At 50.8% G+C, this 18,755-nt stretch overlaps 7 protein-coding genes across 7 annotated transcripts; 4 read left to right on the forward strand and 3 right to left on the reverse strand.

The window, feature by feature from the left end:
• Nucleotides 1–2,241: 2,241 nt before the first annotated feature.
• BU24DRAFT_436681 (S-adenosyl-L-methionine-dependent methyltransferase) lies at nucleotides 2,242–3,635 on the forward strand (the record flags this gene model as incomplete). The annotated part of the gene is made up of 6 exons (XM_033530168.1): nucleotides 2,242–2,259; nucleotides 2,346–2,406; nucleotides 2,461–2,518; nucleotides 2,583–2,687; nucleotides 2,810–3,019; nucleotides 3,119–3,635. 6 exons carry the CDS (start codon nucleotides 2,242–2,244, stop codon nucleotides 3,633–3,635), a joined length of 969 nt encoding a protein of 322 aa, XP_033378948.1.
• A 452-nt stretch (nucleotides 3,636–4,087) lies between these two features.
• On the reverse strand, nucleotides 4,088–5,681 carry BU24DRAFT_427726 (26S proteasome-like protein regulatory subunit). Its single transcript, XM_033529285.1, has 3 exons — nucleotides 5,208–5,681; nucleotides 4,609–5,144; nucleotides 4,088–4,551 (listed from the first exon to the last, which is right to left on the reverse strand). The coding sequence occupies exons 1-3, from the start codon at nucleotides 5,522–5,524 to the stop codon at nucleotides 4,403–4,405; spliced, it is 1,002 nt and encodes a 333-aa protein (XP_033378949.1). The 5' UTR covers nucleotides 5,525–5,681; the 3' UTR covers nucleotides 4,088–4,402.
• Nucleotides 5,682–6,107: 426 nt separating this feature from the next.
• Nucleotides 6,108–8,248, forward strand: BU24DRAFT_436683 (uncharacterized protein; the record flags this gene model as incomplete). Its single annotated transcript, XM_033530169.1, has 4 exons — nucleotides 6,108–6,269; nucleotides 6,348–6,648; nucleotides 6,702–7,243; nucleotides 7,295–8,248. The coding sequence occupies 4 exons, from the start codon at nucleotides 6,108–6,110 to the stop codon at nucleotides 8,246–8,248; spliced, it is 1,959 nt and encodes a 652-aa protein (XP_033378950.1).
• Nucleotides 8,249–9,883: 1,635 nt separating this feature from the next.
• BU24DRAFT_322789 (uncharacterized protein) lies at nucleotides 9,884–10,897 on the reverse strand (the record flags this gene model as incomplete). The annotated part of the gene is made up of 1 exon (XM_033522947.1): nucleotides 9,884–10,897. A coding segment is annotated over one exon (1,014 nt), but the record flags the coding sequence as incomplete, so codon positions are not given.
• Nucleotides 10,898–14,381: 3,484 nt separating this feature from the next.
• Nucleotides 14,382–15,120, forward strand: BU24DRAFT_356262 (RNA-binding domain-containing protein; the record flags this gene model as incomplete). The annotated part of the gene is made up of 3 exons (XM_033523891.1): nucleotides 14,382–14,426; nucleotides 14,482–14,737; nucleotides 14,792–15,120. 3 exons carry the CDS (start codon nucleotides 14,382–14,384, stop codon nucleotides 15,118–15,120), a joined length of 630 nt encoding a protein of 209 aa, XP_033378952.1.
• Nucleotides 14,975–15,680, forward strand: BU24DRAFT_61780 (uncharacterized protein). Its single transcript, XM_033534475.1, has one exon. It carries the CDS (start codon nucleotides 15,182–15,184, stop codon nucleotides 15,551–15,553), a length of 372 nt encoding a protein of 123 aa, XP_033378953.1. The 5' UTR covers nucleotides 14,975–15,181; the 3' UTR covers nucleotides 15,554–15,680.
• A 1,240-nt stretch (nucleotides 15,681–16,920) lies between these two features.
• BU24DRAFT_61806 (uncharacterized protein) lies at nucleotides 16,921–18,138 on the reverse strand. The gene has a single exon (XM_033534476.1). It carries the CDS (start codon nucleotides 17,777–17,779, stop codon nucleotides 16,958–16,960), a length of 822 nt encoding a protein of 273 aa, XP_033378954.1. The 5' UTR covers nucleotides 17,780–18,138; the 3' UTR covers nucleotides 16,921–16,957.
• Nucleotides 18,139–18,755: the final 617 nt, after the last annotated feature.

Genomic DNA, 18,755 nt, shown 5'->3' on the forward strand with positions numbered 1-18,755 from the left:
GTAATCGGCGAATTTCTTTCTTCAGGTAATTAATTGAGGTACCGGATAGACCGCCCGGCGCTGGGTCGCTTCTTTCTTCTTTCCCTTGCTTGTGCCTTCACCCTAGGTGCTTTATCTTACCTTGCCTTGTCTTGCTTTGGTTCGAACACCAGAGGTCTCGAGTCAACAGTGCGTTATCATGGTGGGCTCGTCTCGTACGTGCTAAAGGATCCTGTACCGTGTTTCGGTGGTGTGCGTGGCTTCGCTTCGCTTCATTATTATATTACACGTCGGCGATTTCCTGCATATGTGCTGTAGTTTACTGATGGATGAGAAAAGTACTATTCATTAGTACACCATACATGCCTCAGAATTGGAGTTTCCCATATCATATATCATACCACAATACATATCATGTCGAGGTCGGAACATCCCGTTCAACGCCCATTCATCTATCCGCCCATCAACGATTGAACAACAATGACCACGAAGACCTTTCAATCAAAACATCGACATACTCTACTCGTATCCTAACAACCCAACAAGACAACGGACCGACTGGATGGGAACACAGGTGCATCAGCGCCCGCCCGCATGTATCCGCGTCCGCATCCGGGGAGGGGGGAGGGGGGGTCCCAGAGCCAGACAGCTGGCAACAGGCTAGTTGGGTAGGTTGGAGCCACACCCATCATGCCATCCAGAGTTTCCGTCCCCTAGGGTACTTCTGCTAGCTACTGCTACTGCTCAGAACTCACAGGTTTGTTTCGAGACTATTCTCCCGATTTAGCAATTTTGAGTGCTGAGCCGCTAGGTTGGGTTCGGTGAGGCTGAAGTCGAAAGTACGGTACAGTTGGCGTACTTTTGGGGTAGTAGCTGGATGCGGACAGGGTTGAGAGGTGCTGTGTTGGTGAGAAGAAAGTGGAAATTATTGTGCTGGGAGAATATTGTGTTTGTATGATTGGTGATGTGAATTTGATATAGTAATGTAACACAGTATTCATATTTTTGATAGTTGCGGTGTATGTAGTTGTGATGGTGTATGTACATAGATGCAAGACCAAGACAACGGACCGATCATGCAAGCACTGGCACTGGCACTGGCAGAAGCATCACCCATCACCCATCACCCATCACCCCGCTTGTCTACCGCCGCACCTCATCTTCGCTCTCTCTTCCTCTAACGGATCATCCTTCCATCCATCCACTCATTGCGCATACCCACCACCACCACCACCACCTTACCTTAACTACCCTACCCCTACTCTACTAACTACGTTCCTCGTCTGAAGTAACGTCTTCTCAGTTATTTCCTGCTGCTCTTGTTCTTGTTCTTCCCTTCCCTTCCATCTTCATCTTCATCTCCAGCTACTTCTCTTCTTCCACCTATTCTCCAATTCCCGTGATCTCCATTCACATTTGGTCTCATCTAGCACGACTATCCGCCAGAACGACTCCCATTGTCCTCACATCTCGGATTCAAAGACATAGCTACGACCCGGCCATTCATACCCATACTGCCGGTACTCTACTCGACATTAGCACCCGCTGTCGTTTGTTTCGTTGCGGCAACGATACTACCACCGACAGAACCATCAGCACCAACAGGACGCCCTCGCCGCATTCCAGCAGTAGCACTGAACGCACCCCGACCCCGATATTCGGAACCCTCCACCCTTCCGTCTCGTCTTAACTGGACCTGACTTGTCTTTGACTTGACGTATCGCAAGCTGCGAGCAAAAGGAAAATTAGTGTAGGGCGCCGCCGCCATAGCAGCAGGCCCCCTCCACTTGGTTTTCCCCCAGAATACCGACAAACTGGATCCACTCGAGCAACTCAGCATGTCGAAGATGCTGCCCGAGGATGCCCACGACATAGCCATCGTACGTCTACCCTACTTCCCTTACCCACTCCTCTATCGTCTTCACCTTTATCGATATCACCCCATGTGTTTGCTTGCTCGTCTGCCCCGCACACGAACATGAAACGCCTCTCCCTTATTTTTCATTCCCTTTGAGCCTTCATGTGTGAGGTTACAAATCATGCGGTGAAGCGGCCGTTGCTGCTGCTTGCCGAGATTTGCCCGACCTTCTACATTTCTGGCAATCGAGCATGATCAGCCAATCAATTATAATGGTCGATCCTTGCTACTAGCATTCACCATGTGTATGCAAACATAGCATGACTGATCACCGACATGTTTTACATTATTCGACCTGAGTATCTGACAATGAAAATAGGACTCAGCATACGATAAGTATCAAGATGAGTACGATGATGATCGTATGACATATACCTCGTATGTCCTCAACCACATCAACCTAATCGCGTACAAAAGAATATAGTTTTAATCGTTCGAAAGGGGTCAGTCATTAGCATCGAGCGTCACGCGATATCGATATGAGAACGGCAGGCGATATCATGCGTTTCGTAAGTCCTGCTACTTCTCTTGAACGTTCCTATATCTAATTGAGCTTTCTTTAGGGGATGGTCAATTCTATGGACCCAACGACGATAAATATGCTTCGTATGAGATGGTGGTGTAAGTTTTCAAATCTATACAGGATTCTATAGACCTCAAAAGATGGAATCTGACCAATCTGCAGACACCATCTTTGGCTCCTGACACTCGACGACAAACTCTTCCTCGCACCTATAGATGATCCGGAGATGATCCTCGACGTTGGCACTGGAACAGGTCTATGGGCAATGTATGTCCACCTCTCATTTACCTCATCTCTATCCCGATCTCTTCACCTCCCCCAAATCATATATCTGTCCCAAGCTCCTTGTCCATTCAAATCCGCGAGCAGACTGCTAACAATATCCCCAGAGACATGGCGGACTACTTCCCTTCCGCCGAAATCATCGGCACAGACCTTTCGCCCACCCAAGTCACCACCGCCCCTCCAAACATCCGCTTCGAAGTAGACGACGCATGTTCGGAATGGACGTACCCACGAGATTCGTTCGACTTTGTGCACGTGCGAGGCCTCACAGGTTGTGTGAGAGATTGGCCGTATCTCTACGAGCAAGCATACAAGTAAGCCCGACCTCCTCCCCCTCTCTCACTCCCCCTTTCCCGTACTCAACCCCCGAAACCCCACGCCCGCATCACCATCTCCTAACCACTCCAAACCAGACACCTCAAACCCGGCGGCTACTTCGAGCACCTCGAATTCAGCATCGACACGAACGCGGACCCCAACAACCCCGCCCACGCCCACCAAATGTACACCCAATTCTCCAACTCGATCCTCTCCCTCGGCGACAACCGCACGGGGATGACCTTCCGCACGATCCGCCACATGAAATCCTACATGCTCGCCGCCGGCTTCGTCGACGTCGAAGAGCACCGCTTCGTCTGGCCGATCGGGCCCTGGCCCTCGGACCCGCACCTCAAGGACATGGGGCGGTGGGGCGAGCGCAACTGGGCGGACGGCATCGAGGGGTGGGTCATCGCGCTGTATACGCGCGTGCTCGGCTGGACGTACGAGGAGGTGCAGGGCTTCGTGAAAGAGTTCAGGAAAGTGATTAAGGATCGCAAGAACCATTTCTGGCATGAGGTGCGCTGCGTGTATGGCCGGAAGCCGTTCCCGGGGGAGGTCGTCGAGTCGGGAGGGAAGGCGGAGGCGGAGGGAGGTGCTGCGGAGGTGTAGTGTTCGATCGATCGATCTTTCGTTCGTTCGTCTGTTTGAATCCCGGGGGAGAAAGAGAAAAAGGAGGATGTTGTAAGAAATGAGGCATCTTTCCTTTTCGTTCTTAGATGGAATTGGGTGGGAGGCTTTGTTGTATGAATGTCTTTGGATGCATAGTTACACTACAGGAGGAGCTTGCTTTGGATTCTTTCCTTTTGGATCTTTCTTCTGGCGCTGGAACGGGTTGGATCGCTGGAGGCATTCTTCTACGGGCGGAACTTTTGTTGCGTTTTCTGGCTGGCGGTTTTTTGTTGTCGTTACGAGCAAGATCTTACCTAACTATCTATACCCCTCTTTTACATTTAACTATCATCGAGATGAGCTAGCTAGCTAGCTAGCTACGAATGGCAAGAAAAAGAAAACTGAATCGGGTCTGAGTCAAAGGCGAGTTCACGTGGGACAACGGTGATTTTGTGGACATGATGTTTGAAATTAATGTTTTGCTCATATTTCATGCTTGGAGTTGCCGCTAGAAGGAATGGCAGCAGATGGGGGGGCTATTTGATGCCGAGAGGGAGGAACGCTGTTTTGGAAGCTTTACTTCTTCTAAAATCACGGGGGATGGCGTCGTTCCAACTGAGTCCGCCCCCCCGACCGGAGTCTACGAGTAGTATAACGGCCTTGTCACAAATGCTGATTCCGTATCCCTCTACACGGTTTTGTCGTGATAGTGGTATCGTACCGTATCCTATGATATCGCTCGCCCTTGCCAGATGCCTTTCGTTTCTCTACTCGTCCATCTCGACATCGCCGTCGCCGTGGGCGTTGCGTTCTGATCTTGAGCCCGTCTTGGGAACGCTGGCTTCCTTGTCGATCATTTGTCGCGAGACGGAGACGATGTTGTCTTCGATGAGTTTCTGGCCGACGTCTTCGAGATCTATAGATTGTTAGCACCCGCAGTCCAGGTGTATGAAAAAAAATCCGGGATACGTACGCTTCTTCGGGTCCACCTTGCCGACGTATCGCGTCTTCAGTTGCTCCTTGGTCAACTCCGTCTCCTCCTTCACCCTCTTCTCGTATCCCTCTGCCAGGCTCACCAGCTTCTGCAGCCTGTCCTTGTTTCGCACGCCCTCTTCTCGGAAGTCGTCCATGAGCAGCGCCTCCGTCCACACGTGCTTGTGCAGGTTCATCAGCATGTTCTCCTCAAGACCCGTCTTTCGGTAGTTGATGCCTATGGAGTAGTAGTGCCTATTAAGCCCGTGGATGAGTGCCTGAATCGAAGGCTTGTTGAGGTGGCCGACGTTGGAGGTGGTCTGGCGGGGTTCGTGGCCCATCATGAGGGTTTGTGGGTTGATCAGGCGGAAGGCATCGATGACGACCTTGCCCTTCACGGACTGGATGGGGTCGACCACGACGGCGACGGCGCGGGGTGTGAGTTGTTCGAAGGATTGCTGGGTGTTGATATCGACGGAGGATAGCCAGCAGCCGAATCCAGGATGCGAGTGATACCAGCCTACTACTGTCTCTTGCCTGTGATAGCAGATATGTCAGCAATGCATCTTGTAAATAGAACGGTATTCTTCTGAAGCTTACCTTCCCGTCTGTCGTAGCATGTCCATCATCTTGGTCTGGAACACCGGATCCACAGCCTCGACTGACACACCTGTTCCGGACTGTGGCATGGCGAAGACGTCCACCACCCGGACTGTGTAGTCATCTACGAACTCTCCCAACATCAGACCCATGACCTCCATCGGCACACCAGCACGTCCGTGCCGCAGCATCTTCAGCAGCGCGAGAGAAGAGATGTAGACGGTTTCAGAGTTATCGATCAGGATTGTGTCTTGCGCGGGTCCTCCCATGCCGCCCATACTCTGGGCGGCCGCGAGCATTCGGCTTAACCGATCCATGGTGTTGTTGTTGTTATTGGTAGTAGCGTATTGGGGGGCAGAAAATCGGGGGTGCTTGCAGATATATAGGCGGAGAAGGTGTGAGATGTACTATGGCGGAAATCCGTGGGAATGGAGGCGAATCGTAATGCTGGTGGTGATGACGGAGAAGAAGCTCTCGTGGTGTTGATGTTCACGGAGCTCTCTGGCGGCGGCGGCGGTCATCGGGGGTTATGGTTGATCCGTACCGATTCGGACGATCCTCGGGGGATTGCATGGGTGGCTCTTACCCTTACCACCTTGACGACTAGCGCGGAGCTCTTCCTTATTGTCTCACGCCCTCTCATTGTACTCGTATTGTTCCCAGCTATTCATTCATTCACCACCCACCACTCGACACCTCCGTCGCCTGCCCTCGAACCACATTACCGTTACCCCATCCCTCCCCCTCCCGTTCACATATAAAGCAAGTACTGCACTTGTTCCCCCTACCAGTCCAATCCAATCCAAACCTTTGTCACGACTGTAACGAAACGACTGCAACGATCTTCTCACCATGGCGCAAGACGCCACACCTCTTCTCAACGGCAGCGCGACCTTGAACATGAACGGCACCACCGCATCGAATAAGAAAGTCGCCTACTTCTATGATTCCGATGTAGGAAATTACGCATACGTCGCAGGGCATCCTATGAAGCCACATCGAATAAGGATGGCCCACAGCTTGATCATGAACTATGGTCTGTATAGCAAAATGGAAATCTACGTATGTCCTCCAACCTTTTTCCCGCGCGACTTGCGCCGCGCGCTCTTGCACTCCCCACCATATGCTAACATACTACAGCGCGCCAAACCAGCTTCCAAGTACGAGATGACGCAATTTCACACAGACGAATACATCGATTTCCTCTACAAAGTGACTCCCGATAACATGGACAGCTTTGCAAAAGAGCAAAGCAAGTACAATGTTGGTGACGACTGTCCCGTGTTCGACGGTCTGTTCGAATTCTGCGGCATCAGCGCCGGTGGAACAATGGAAGGTGCTGCGCGCTTGAACCGTGGAAAGTGTGACGTTGCCGTCAACTGGGCTGGCGGTTTGCATCACGCAAAGAAGAGCGAAGCTAGTGGTTTCTGCTACGTCAATGGTATGCCTTCTGACGAACTGGCCCGAGCAAGTGCATGCTAATACGGTGACTAGATATTGTTCTTGGTATCATCGAGCTTCTTAGGTATAAGCAACGTGTGTTGTACATCGACATTGACGTCCATCATGGCGACGGCGTGGAGGAAGCATTCTACACAACCGATCGAGTGATGACAGTGTCATTCCACAAGTACGGAGAGTACTTCCCAGGCACAGGCGAGCTTCGCGACATTGGTGTTGGCACGGGTAAGAATTACTCGGTCAATTTCCCTCTGCGCGATGGCATCACAGACGAGACATACAAGAACATCTTCGAGCCTGTCATCGATGCCGTGATGACGTACTACGGTCCCGAAGCTATTGTCCTACAGTGTGGTGGAGATTCTTTGTCTGGAGATAGGCTAGGCTGCTTCAACCTCAGCATGAAAGGCCACGCCAATTGCGTGCAGTTCGTGAAGAGCTTTGGTGTTCCGGTCATTGTTCTCGGAGGTGGTGGCTACACCATGCGAAATGTCGCCCGCACATGGGCTTACGAGACCGGTTGCCTCGTTAATCAGCAGATGTCGCCTCAACTTCCTTTCAACGACTATTACGAGGTAAGGCTTTGTATTCAACAAAGAAGAAACATGTTGATCTAACGCAAACAGTACTTCGCCCCCGACTACGAACTGAACGTGCGCCCCTCCAATATGGAGAACGCCAACTCGCATGACTATCTACACAAGATCAAGTCCACTGTCATAGAGAACATCCGACGCACTGGAAAACCTTCCGTGGAGGCTTTCACGAATATCCCGGCCGAGTCGCTGAACCGTGGCATGGACTCGGACGATGAAGATGAAATGGATGACCTGGACGCCGATGCGAACCCAGATAAGCGTGTGACCCAACGTCAACGCGATCAACAGATCGACAACGAGGCCGAGTTCGAAGATGCTAGCGAGGATGAAGAGTACAAGGAAAGTCTCGGAGTGCGCAGACAGCCCGGGCAAAAGCGGAGGCGCAACATCATGGATTTCCAAAATCCCGATGCCCTCCCTGACGATGGCGAAAGCACACCCAATGGCGCCCGTGCCCTCAATGGCGAGAGTGCTCGAACCACCCAGCAGCCAAGTCCTGCCCCGCCTCAACAATCAGCGAGCCGTGCGTCCTCCAAAGGTGCAACTGGAGCAGCAACATCGGAGAAGCCGACGCCCGTTGCAGGCGCTGATGAAGACGGCGACATCGATATGGATGCCGCCGACAATGATGAAGCCGCGGAGGCTGTTGAGAAAGAAGAGACCGCACCCGAGAAAGAGGCTGAACCCGCCGCAGTAGAAGCAACGACAGAAGCCGCTCCACAAGATGCTCCTACATCGCGCTCACGATCACCTGCAGGAGTTGTCACCCCACCCGAGTCTCCAGCGCCCGCGGTAGCTACCGAGACAGCCGAAGCAGAGGCTACTGCAGAAGGCGATGTTGAGATGAAGGACGACGAGACTAAGGCCGAAGAGATTCAGGAAAAGAAGGACGAGGGGCTTAAGGAACGGACCGAGGAAGATGAACGTGCTGAAGCCCAGACGGAGGCCGCTCAGAAGGCTGAAGCGGAGCCCGAGAAATGATGATGCAAAAAGACCTATCTAGCTATTTCTGCTTGGCGATGGCAGTGTAAGCACGAACAGTGTACCAGCAGATCTGTTCTCAATATTTGCACAGAGGGATCTATATCATTACCAGGCGTTCATCTTCCTTCCACTATTCCAGTCTTTGGCTTCTTGGGTATACTCAGTCCGTTCGTCCGTCCGGTCAATGTTAGCGTGGTGGGAGTTCCCAGGTGTTCTTTCTTTTCTTTCTCCAGTTTTTATTTTTTTTTATGCGGACGGGACAGTGGGAGGCTTCCAATCGTGGTTATCACTTCCAGTGTGTACTCAGTGCTCGCACGTATCTTGCCGAACGGACGGAGGAAAAGCCTTACGTTTCCCCCTCAATTGAATAAGAAATTCAAACATGTCTGTTGTACTCCCTCGTTCATGGAATGTACCATCATCAATGCCTATATGCTCGTCTACTTGCTGCTACTTGCCACAGCCCGTCGTCACACTATACACGTCTGTAAGTTGGAACTAGTATAGGTAAGTCATACCTTCATTGACTTCGACCCAAATCACTTCGCGAAAAGACTCGCTCACTCGATTCACATCACGCAAGACAAAGAGCGGGGTTTGAATTTGAAGTTTGTTATTCACTGTGGTTGCCAGTTATGTAGCATCCAAGCAATCGATGCCCATGATCCATGATCCATATCCAGAGCACCCATTCATCCATTCATTCAACCATGTGCGCGTGTGATCCCAGGGTATAATATTCCATGTTCTCGTGATTGCTCCGTTGATCCATCCAATACGCCGTATGTGAAAATCCGAGAGAAGTGGTATCGAGGCCGGACCGAAACCGTAAAAACACCATTGATATGTGACGTGAATGCGCCAAATGAAAGAGAAAAGGTTGAAAAAAGGAACGCACAATGAAGGGGGGAATTCATTGTGCGCGAGAGAAGAAAGAAAAAGGGGGGGGGTATCATTTCAATCGATCCTTGATTTTTCCATGTCCGATGATCCGGTTTGTCCCAATGCAGATGCAGATGCAAGGTCGGTGGCAATGCTTGAAAGAAAGAAAAGGAAAATGAGAAATGTTGCCAACCCGGTGGTGATGCAGAGATGTCGGAAGAAAGAAAGAAGATGAGATCCTAATGGCCTGCCATCGAGTCGAAAAGCCTTGCATTAGTATATGCGGGTATCATAGAATTGAATTCTTGGATGCATGCAATATGGTAATGAAAGAAGATAAAAAGGTACAGTGACCGTAGAAAATACATTGAAAAAGATGGCAAACAAGCATTTACAAGAAGAACAGTGGGGGAAAGGTTCGCTGGCAGGCAAACACTGGGGGGTGGCAGGACGAAGTACTTTCGAAAGCAATGAACAAAAACTCAAGCGGAGGATGTTGGCTCATGCTGCGAAAAACGTACCACGCCGGAATTTGGCACCGTTCTTGTGACGAGCAACGTGCTCAGCACGAGCAGTGGCGATCTGGGTGACGGCTGGAGCTGTCACGGTGATGCGCTCGGTGACGATGATGGTGACCATGCCGCCTTCGCCAGGGCCAGTGGTTAGCTTGCTGGAAGGAGCTTTTGTAGGCCTGCCACCACCGCCTGGGCGTCTGGTGATAGTCGGGGCCTGAAGACCGGTCGAAGAATTGGCGTATGGAGGTGCACTGGGCACGAGAGTTCCCTGCGAGGCGGGGGGAACGCCAGCAGTGGGAGTCGGCTTGCCACTGAAGACGGGGCCAACTTCACCTTCCATGGCGTTCATGATCAGTGCCTTGCGGTTCTTGAAGTCGCGGACGGCATTCTCCATGGCGTCTTGTGGAGCCAACGCGAACTGCAGCTTGGACTCTTCCTTCACCGTCTCGACGATGTCGACGTCGAGACAGGTCGTGTAGTATTCGTCCTTGCCGTTGGGGAAGAACTGAGACTTCGGGTTCGGGTCGAACGGCCACTGCCAGACCCAATAAAGGGTATATGGCTTGCCATTGGGCGCATCCTTGGGGAGCTCGACGTTGGTCTCGCACATGAGTGGAAAGTCTCCCGGACGAGCGTTGGCGGATCCTTGGGGAGCCTGCCCTTGGGCGTAGTTGGGAAACGCCTTCATGCGCTCTCCATGTTCAGTGACAGGATTGATCTCGTAGCAGCGGCCATCGTCGAAATCGTTAACAGTGAGGAGAACTCCACCTCTGTCGCCACCCCGTCCGTCCGTGGTCCACTGGAGGACGTTGGCAATGGTCTCATCGGGCTTGGGGTCTGTAGTGCCGTAGACGAAGATGGACCCGCCGTTCTCGCGGCGCTGGAACTCGACAGTGCCCGGGGTGTGACCGTTCAAAGGTGAAGGATTGGAGACATGCCCGTTCTCGGCATAGCGAAGTGCAAGGTAACCACCGGCAGTGCCCTTGACGCGAGGAAACTGGTCATTCTGAGTCTGCTCGCGCTGATTGGGGTGGCAGAGCAAGTGGCTAGAGTTGATGAAGGGAGGCTGGGTCTCCAGAGGCGGGAGAAGGTAGACCATATCCTTCTCTCCATCGTAGCCCGGCGCGTTCTTGGAGACGAAGCCACGAGGGTATCCGTACTCGCCGACGTACTGGCCGTCTGAATTGACTGCTCGGACTTGTTCGATCCAAGAGTGACCAAGGGCAGCCGGCAAGGCTACCAAAGCCACAAGGGCTTTGATGGTAAAGTGCATGATGTTCCTGAGTAGCTGCACAGAACCTCTGATATGTCAAATATCAAGTTTTCTGGTGGAGCGTTCTTGACTGGCAAAGCGTTGTGGAACAATTGTAGGTGTGCAACAGAAAGAGAAATGGGGGCGCAAAGATATTTGAGAAAGTAACAGTAGTGATTTGGGGCAAAAGAGGTTGGTGGGGGAAAAGGTTTGGCGGTGAAATATGTACTGCGATTGTTGTGTAGTGAAATTAGTCTTGGCACGGCCAACAATCACCATTAGTTAGACACAATGCTGTTATTCCCAATCTAGCGTGCTCTCGCTGACCTTCACCTGGAAGAAGACAAAGACATGGTTTGATAATGAAAAGACTAAAGAATTCCTTTGTTGCCTGCAACCCAGCTTCACCGCAAGAAGGTGGTGAAGAGAAGGAGAGAGAAGGAGAAGGAGGGAGGAGGGTGAATAGAAAGCAGGTGACAATATGGGGGTGAACGACGGTGGTGCAAGCCTCGTAATCAAGGGCGGTATGTCCCTTATATTAAGCGGATGAATGGTCGTGAGACACAAGCAAGTAATGGTGAATAGAACAGAAAAAGCCCATTGTAGAAGCTGGGAGAGAATGATAGCCAATGGAAAGGCCGCGCAAAAGCAGGTCGAAACGAGAACGCCACCACGCGCTCCCGCATTTAAGCATCATGAGCCTAAGGTGTGGTGTACGATGTGTGTTTCAAGATTGACCTACACTGTAGCCGCCGCAAGTGGACGCGAGAGATGCAGGTACCAACGAGATGGGCTGCAAGGCTAAGTACATCCGGACTGCGAACCATATTCTTGAATCATGATCTTCAGGCCCTTAGGGCAACAGTGGAAACATATCGATAAGATGTCAAACGTGCAAAAGTCGCATTGAAGTTCAAGGCAAACAATAGCGGGTCCACTCGACTCCGCTATGCGGGCGCTAATCATTCACTACGGAATCAGGTAGATTTGACGGATGGAAGTTGGGCAAAGTTATCGGGAGGGTCTGCGACACTGCGAGCGGCAGCATCCCGTTCTATCCTGGTTGAAAGATCAGGATACTTGGAAGAACTCACAGCGAACGGAAACAATGCCAGGAACAAAGACATGCAAACGCGAACAAATAGGCATGAATAACAGTGGGGAGAAGCAAGAAGCAGTCGCTAGCGGATATGCAATGTACCGATGGTGGTGAGAAGATGAGGCTCGCACCACGCGACGACAGGCGGATATGCACCGTTGGGGCGCTTGGAAAGAAGAATAGAGTTGAAGGGAAGGATGAGTATGACTGGGCCTGGACCTGGGCCTGGCGAGATGGAGGCAGGGAAGGTTGGAAAAGAGGAGGGATCGCATTGTGGAGAGACAACAGAGAGTTGATGTCGTTGGAGGCCAAGTTGTTTCAGATCTATGCGCTGCAAGGGTTCCTATTGGCGCTTATTCTCCTAGATCTAGCCTCGGTTCAGTCTAGTCCCGTCTGACTATCCCTAGTCTCCTTCATCCCATTGGTGCGCATTCACTCTCTTTTCGATATCCTATAGCCAGCGTGTATCCCCAAATGTACAAATTTAGAGACATCTGGGCGTCAATCTGGGCGTACAAATTGTTCTAATAATGACCACTACGGCACTATTGAATTCAAAAACGATCATGCTCAATATACGCGTCATTGCTTTTGCGCGCGCGCGACGTTCGACCAACGGAACCAACAGCCAAGCTAACTGGGCAGTATCACCCTTTCTCATTTTCCGCCGACAAGTGAAAAGTAAAAACACTCCGGGAACTGGATCAACGAAGTTTCGGATCGTGACTAATTCCCCATTGCAAATCTGTCACTTGAGCTCGTGGAGGAAATGATATGCCGAAACCTGTGTGGTGTTCGTGTCGTTCGGGATTGTACACGGATTAACGTACAGTATTCGGCTTTCATTGGATTTCGCAGTCGTAGCCACTACCACCATCAGATTAATCTGCAGTAGCTCTCCCAATCTCGATATCATTATTGGTCCTCCCAGGTACCAGGTCGCGATTCCGAGATGCAAGAGCGGGCGAACCACTCCGAATGTACTGCCCCACCGAGGAAGACAAACTACATCTTGCTGAGAGAACGTTTTTATGTAGTAGTCTTTCCCTCTCAAACCTGGTGAACCTTTCAAGTTTGATCCATTGACAAAGGCCAAGACAAGATGAGGCTAAGTGAGGCAGTCCGTTTGGGCCACGGGCACATGCATCATCAATTCATGCATGCCTGCTATTCCCTCGTATCGTTTCCGCTACTTTACTTCCTCGATTATTATATTTGTAGACACAGAGTGGTTCAAATAGAACCAATAGTAAGATTTATGCCACTTTCGATTTCCTGAAATCATGATCTCGTCACCATCTGAAGCAGCCAAGGACGGCATAGATTAGGTTGCTGCCTGAGACAGATTTTGCATTCATTTCCAGGCACGCTGCACGAGTGACCTTTCCCTTACAATCGATGGAATACCCTATCTTCCGATGTTCGAGACAGTCACAAGAGTGTCGAACTCGTCACTATAACCTAATAGCACTCAGGAGGCCATTATCAACCAGCATATGTCTTAGACATACGGATTTGGAGGTGTTAACCAGACAGTTTGGAAGATATCTTGCGCGTAAGCCAGATAACGAGAAAGTACATTTTGTTTGGGTCGTGCTTGTGATTCAATGTGACGGGTGACTTTAAAGGCAACCCATACTCTTCGAGATGACCCAAAGAAGATTGCAAGTCGTGCGTGTATGCCACCAACGTCATGATAAAGCCATCAACATATTATTTACAAAATGCGATTCTGATCTTATATCCTACGATAAGTTTCCCTAATTAATCCTGGTAGTAAGATTGCAGATATCAATTCTTATATTGTTAGCCCCTTGTCGTCTGAAGCAACAGGACACACAATGTATGTATGCATCACCAATTGACTTTCATTTAACTTTACTTTGTCTCACTAGTAATAACTCATATTCCATCCCAAATAGGCACTATTCGAACTAATCTTATGATGTGTGGTCGAATCTTGGAAATTTCCTTGTGCAGCCTCAGCCTGGTCCATCAATGAGTTCTTCCTGGTGGCAATTCTCATTGCGACGCAACACATTCGCGGTTCGTGATCCGTAACACAATTAAATTATTTGCAAGTGCATGACGAAGGAGCGTGATCAGTAGATCCCGATTACGAATACTGCAAAAATGTATCGAACATCATTATAAAGTTATTTAGGTTCCTATCTATCGTATTTGTAGTGCTAACTAATATCAAGTTCGTTGCTTCTGGAAGGATCTTGGCATTGTTAGTCAGCGACTTTACTAGCGTGACTTCGCGTCGCCTTCTATCACCTTGAGAGACGATCTCAGCGCAACCGTCTTACCTTCACGTCAACCCCACAATCAACTTTCTTGCTGCGATTAACACCTCAAGTTCGTCGCGCAACAATCATCATGGCCAACTATCTAGCTTCCATCTTTGGTACGGAGCAGGACAAAGTGAGTAGCCTCATCCTCATTCAAGTGAAACTTTAGCTAACAAATCCTCCTCCAGGTCAATTGTAGTTTCTACTACAAGATTGGCGCATGCCGTCACGGCGACCGTTGCTCTCGCAAGCATGTCAAGCCCTCCTACTCCCAGACCATTCTCCTCCCCAATCTCTACCAGAACCCCCAGTATGATCCGAAGAACAAAATGAATCCTCAGCAGATGCAGATGCACTTCGATGCATTCTACGAGGATATCTGGTGTGAGCTCTGCAAGTACGGCCTCGTCGAAGAGCTCGTCGTGTGCGACAACAACAATGACCGTAAGTCCCAGCCTTTCCATCATCATTGAAACATGTGCGCTAACTTTTCGCCAGATCTCATCGGCAATGTCTACGTTCGCTTCAAGTACGAAGAGGACGCCCAGAAAGCTTGCGATGCGTTGAACTCCCGCTGGTACGCCGGCCGCCCGATCTACTGCGAGTTGTCTCCCGTCACCGATTTCCGCGAGGCTTGCTGCCGTCTCAACAGCGGCGACGGCTGCGTCCGTGGTGGCTTCTGCAACTTCATTCACCGCAAGGAGCCCACCCCAGAGCTGGATCGCGATTTGGATATGTCTACCAGGAAGTGGCTCCAGGAGCGTGGAAGGGACCCCAGGAGCATGTCGAAGAGCCCGACGCCTCCAGCTGATCGTGCCCGGTACTAAGAAGTTGCAATGCTGCTGTTTTGCGTCTGATCTATCGATTGCTTTTCACTCTCAGCGCCTTATGTCGAAGGCCACGAGGTCGCGATGGAGTGGAAGCGATGGGTGGATTTGGAACGCTTGCTTGCTTGCTGCTCTATTGTTCCTACCGTTCGATACTAACACTTTTCCTTGTAGAGATGATTCACCCTCATCTTCTCCTCCTATGAAAGGCATCGAGAAGCCTGGCCGCGCTGACACACCCGTTGAGGACGACCATCATCCAGGCTCCAACCAAGACATGGATCGCAGTTCCAAGCAGGAAGATCAAGAACCCGATTACATCCGTCTACCAACCCCAACCAACGAAGGCTCCTCTCCCATTCTTGACCTCAATGCTCGTTACTTTGAAATCGGCTGGCGAAACGTCCCCAACTCGTACGCGTGGATCTGGTAGATGCCCAAGGGCGCACGGCAATTAGGAGCACCCCCACAACCCAAACCTGCCGTCACCTTCTCCTACCAGCAATCCACTTTTGGTTGGCCCATGCCCTTTCACCAATTTCCCTGCCCCAGCTTTGCATAACGGCGTTCTTATGGATCCCCCACCACCACTTGTTTTCCCCCATCTTTTCCTCAAATGATACCACTACTACTTTTGGCTGCTGGATGAATGGGCATCAATCACACACACATAAAAGGGCTTTTTCTTCAATCTCTTTTTCTCTTCCTTGGGTGTGGCTGGAAGAGAAAGAAAGATGGAGTTAAGGACATGTACATTAGACTTTTCCCCACAAAAACACAGAAATGAAATACTTCAAGTTCAAAAAAGTGAATCTCTGCGAAATCGTAAGCTGTGCACTGTTGGTTGATTGTTTTGAAACGAACGCGTCTCATATACCCAATGCCATGTGAATCCATGATATCGTTCGACATGCGCGTGCGCGTGCGCACCGTGGCGACAGCCTCTGTTATGTGGAGAGGGTGTATAATGGTTCGCATCACCTCTCTAGAAGGGCTTCCCATTCCTAGGGATCCGGATCTGGATCTGGGTCGGGAATCATGCGTACTTTCGATTTGAGTTCAGGTTCTGGAATCAGGGTTTGGATTTGGTCTCTCTGGATGTGAGCCGAGTCAGTGAGTCAGTACGGGCGTACTATACCTCATACTATGCAGTTCATTATTAAGAAGGGCATCTGAGACTGCCTCACTTCAAAATCTACTTGTTTCTTTCACATTACTTTGAATTGAATTGAATTGTATTGAAGTGAATCGTATTGCTGTTGTTGTACTGGCTAGATGGGTATATACCGCTCGCTGAACAAGAAGACATACTACGAAAATTGGACGAAGAAGGAGAAGATAAGACGTTGTTGTCCAGGTGGGTGAGTGAGTAGTGCATGCATGCCATGCGTGTGCTGCACACATTTTTGGAAGGAAAGGGTTATGTATCTAATGTACAGTTACATATTCGAGGTTGAGGGAAGGGAAGGGTATGGAAAAAGGCACGGGAGAGAGGACCGGGGGGTTCGTGCTCTCCGATGCGGTATGCTCTGCATATTTGTGTGTCTGGGGTATGTATGTGCCATACAGGCTCGCTCGCCCGCCGAGAAAGAAAGAAAAAAAACAAAGAGATAGAACGCCATGGCTCCGTGGTATATATGCCCGTCCCGTCCGTCCGTCCAGCCCGCTCGCTTAGTCCTGTGCTTCGTGATCTGAATGAGGGTATTGTGTTGGGAAGGTTCTCGACAAGAGGGAGGATCGTGACGATCGACGGCTCGGTCTAGTCGTGAAATGAAACGGTATGCTCTGCATGTTTTTCGTACCGATCGTCCTCCAAAGTATCGAGAGGTGCTCGCGCTCAGATTATGCCTTTCGACCTCAGCACGACGACGGCTGCGACGGCGCCGCCGACCAGTGCGAGGAAGACCAACCAGAAGCACCAGCACATGCAGGTCCGCTTGCTCTTCTTGCGCTTCTGCTCCTCGAGCCACGACTCTCTGTTTGCTGGGTTAGCGGACACATGGGTCCAGAAGTTGAAGCGCGAGTTGGGGCGGCCGGAGAAACCAAGTGTAAGTTGGGACGTGTTGAAGCGAGGGGCATAGGGGCGGTTGGTGAGAGGCTTTATGGAGGGGGCGGTATTGGGGGTCACTGGGGAGAGGGGAGGGGATGCGACGGAGAGGGTGCGAAGGTGGGATTTGGGAGGCGGTTCGGAGAAGGTAGTGTCGACAGTGGTTTGTCTTTCGATGGGAGCGAGGCCGACGGTGGTGACTGAGTTGGGTTTCTCGTCCAGTGGTGTTGTTTTTGTTGTTGTTGCGGCTTCGTCGGTGGTTGTGGCATTGTTATTGTTGTTGTTATTGACGAGGTTCATGTCGAATTCGGGGACTTTGTTCTTCTTTATGAGGCGCTTGGAGCTCTTTCGAGGGAGATATGCGGGCGGAGGCGAGGAAGGTACGTCGTCTTGGTGGGATCTTGAATGTGCAATGGGATATGTCGAGTCCGGTGATGCGGGCGGGAAGGATGAGGGAGACGCAATGCTTGGGGAGTTGCAGGGCGAATCACTGGGGTAAACATACGAATGCTTGAGGTCAGGTCTCTGCGCTGCTTCTATCTGAGCAGCTTCCTCTTGGTGAACTGCCGTGCTGAAACGACGCCAGAAGTTAGGGTCGCGTGGGACGGCCATGATAGGCAGGTTGTCAGGTGGTGGTGTTTCGAAGGAGGGATGGCTCGGCCTCTGATGTAAGAGGAGGTGCTTGGTAAGTGCTGGGTTGAGTAGATGGCAGCAGTCGAGTAGACAAACGGTCGAGTGGTCGAGTAAGTTAACGTATGGGAGACGAAGTCGAAGTTGAAGTTGAAGTTAAGTGAATGATTGCCCGTTTAGGGAAGGCGAAGGCAGTGGCCACTGGTGATGGTCGATTGTTTGGTGTAGTTGTGGTTGGTAGGCGAAGGGTGAAGGTGGAGTCCAGTCGCAGCCTCAAGTCGGAGATTACTTTAGTACAACACACACACACACACACACACACACCGTCCCTCCAAGAAAAGGAAAACAATGGCCGTTTGTTTGACTGTCGAAATGCGGGGTGTTCCATGCGAATCTTGTAGGGATTCGATGTCAATTCGCCAGTAGCCGCCTGTGGAATGTTGCAGCTACTCAGTAATGGTGGACGAAGGTCGCACTGCGCCGTCCTACTCTACTTGGGGAGAATGAATGGTGGGACGATTGGCCAAATCCCCGGCCAGTCCCGTTTCTTGAAACAGATGGTTCAACCAAGGTGTGTTCTTCCAGGAACTATGGAGCGAAGGCTATTTCGTAGGGTCGGTAAGAGATGAGCAGTTGCCCAGGTGGATATCGAAATCGAATAAACGAAAGATGGTAGTGGATACGGAATGTGGCTTCCACGATGGACTGGCTCCCGCAATGGACTGGAATTGGGCCGTTTGGAATGTTCGACAGGAAACAGAGACACCAAACGTGCTTGATGTCTTTGAAGTCGGATCGGGCCGTTGGAATTAAAGTCACACGCGGAAAGGAGGCAGTGGTTGTCGCAGGTTGTGACGGGATATCCTGGCTGGATACACAGAGGTGATCGCAAGCTTACACTGAACCCAATTGAAGATATTTTAGGTCTTTTCCTTTCCTTGGGAAGAGAGAAAAAAGC

This window comes from Aaosphaeria arxii (assembly GCF_010015735.1).
Source record: "Aaosphaeria arxii CBS 175.79 unplaced genomic scaffold BU24scaffold_11, whole genome shotgun sequence".
In the NCBI taxonomy this organism is placed as follows: Eukaryota; Fungi; Ascomycota; class Dothideomycetes; order Pleosporales; genus Aaosphaeria; species Aaosphaeria arxii.

Coding starts and splice junctions, on each gene's coding strand:
- BU24DRAFT_427726 (XM_033529285.1), bottom strand. CDS start 5,524: ATGGATCGGTTAAGCCGAATGCTCGCGGCCGCCCAGAGTATGGGCGGC. Junction 5,145..5,207: donor ATGCTACGACAGACGGGAAG/GTAAGCTTCAGA, acceptor CTGCTATCACAG/GCAAGAGACAGTAGTAGGCT. Junction 4,552..4,608: donor CAAGGTGGACCCGAAGAAGC/GTACGTATCCCG, acceptor AACAATCTATAG/ATCTCGAAGACGTCGGCCAG.
- BU24DRAFT_61780 (XM_033534475.1), top strand. CDS start 15,182: ATGTCGAAGGCCACGAGGTCGCGATGGAGTGGAAGCGATGGGTGGATT.
- BU24DRAFT_61806 (XM_033534476.1), bottom strand. CDS start 17,779: ATGGCCGTCCCACGCGACCCTAACTTCTGGCGTCGTTTCAGCACGGCA.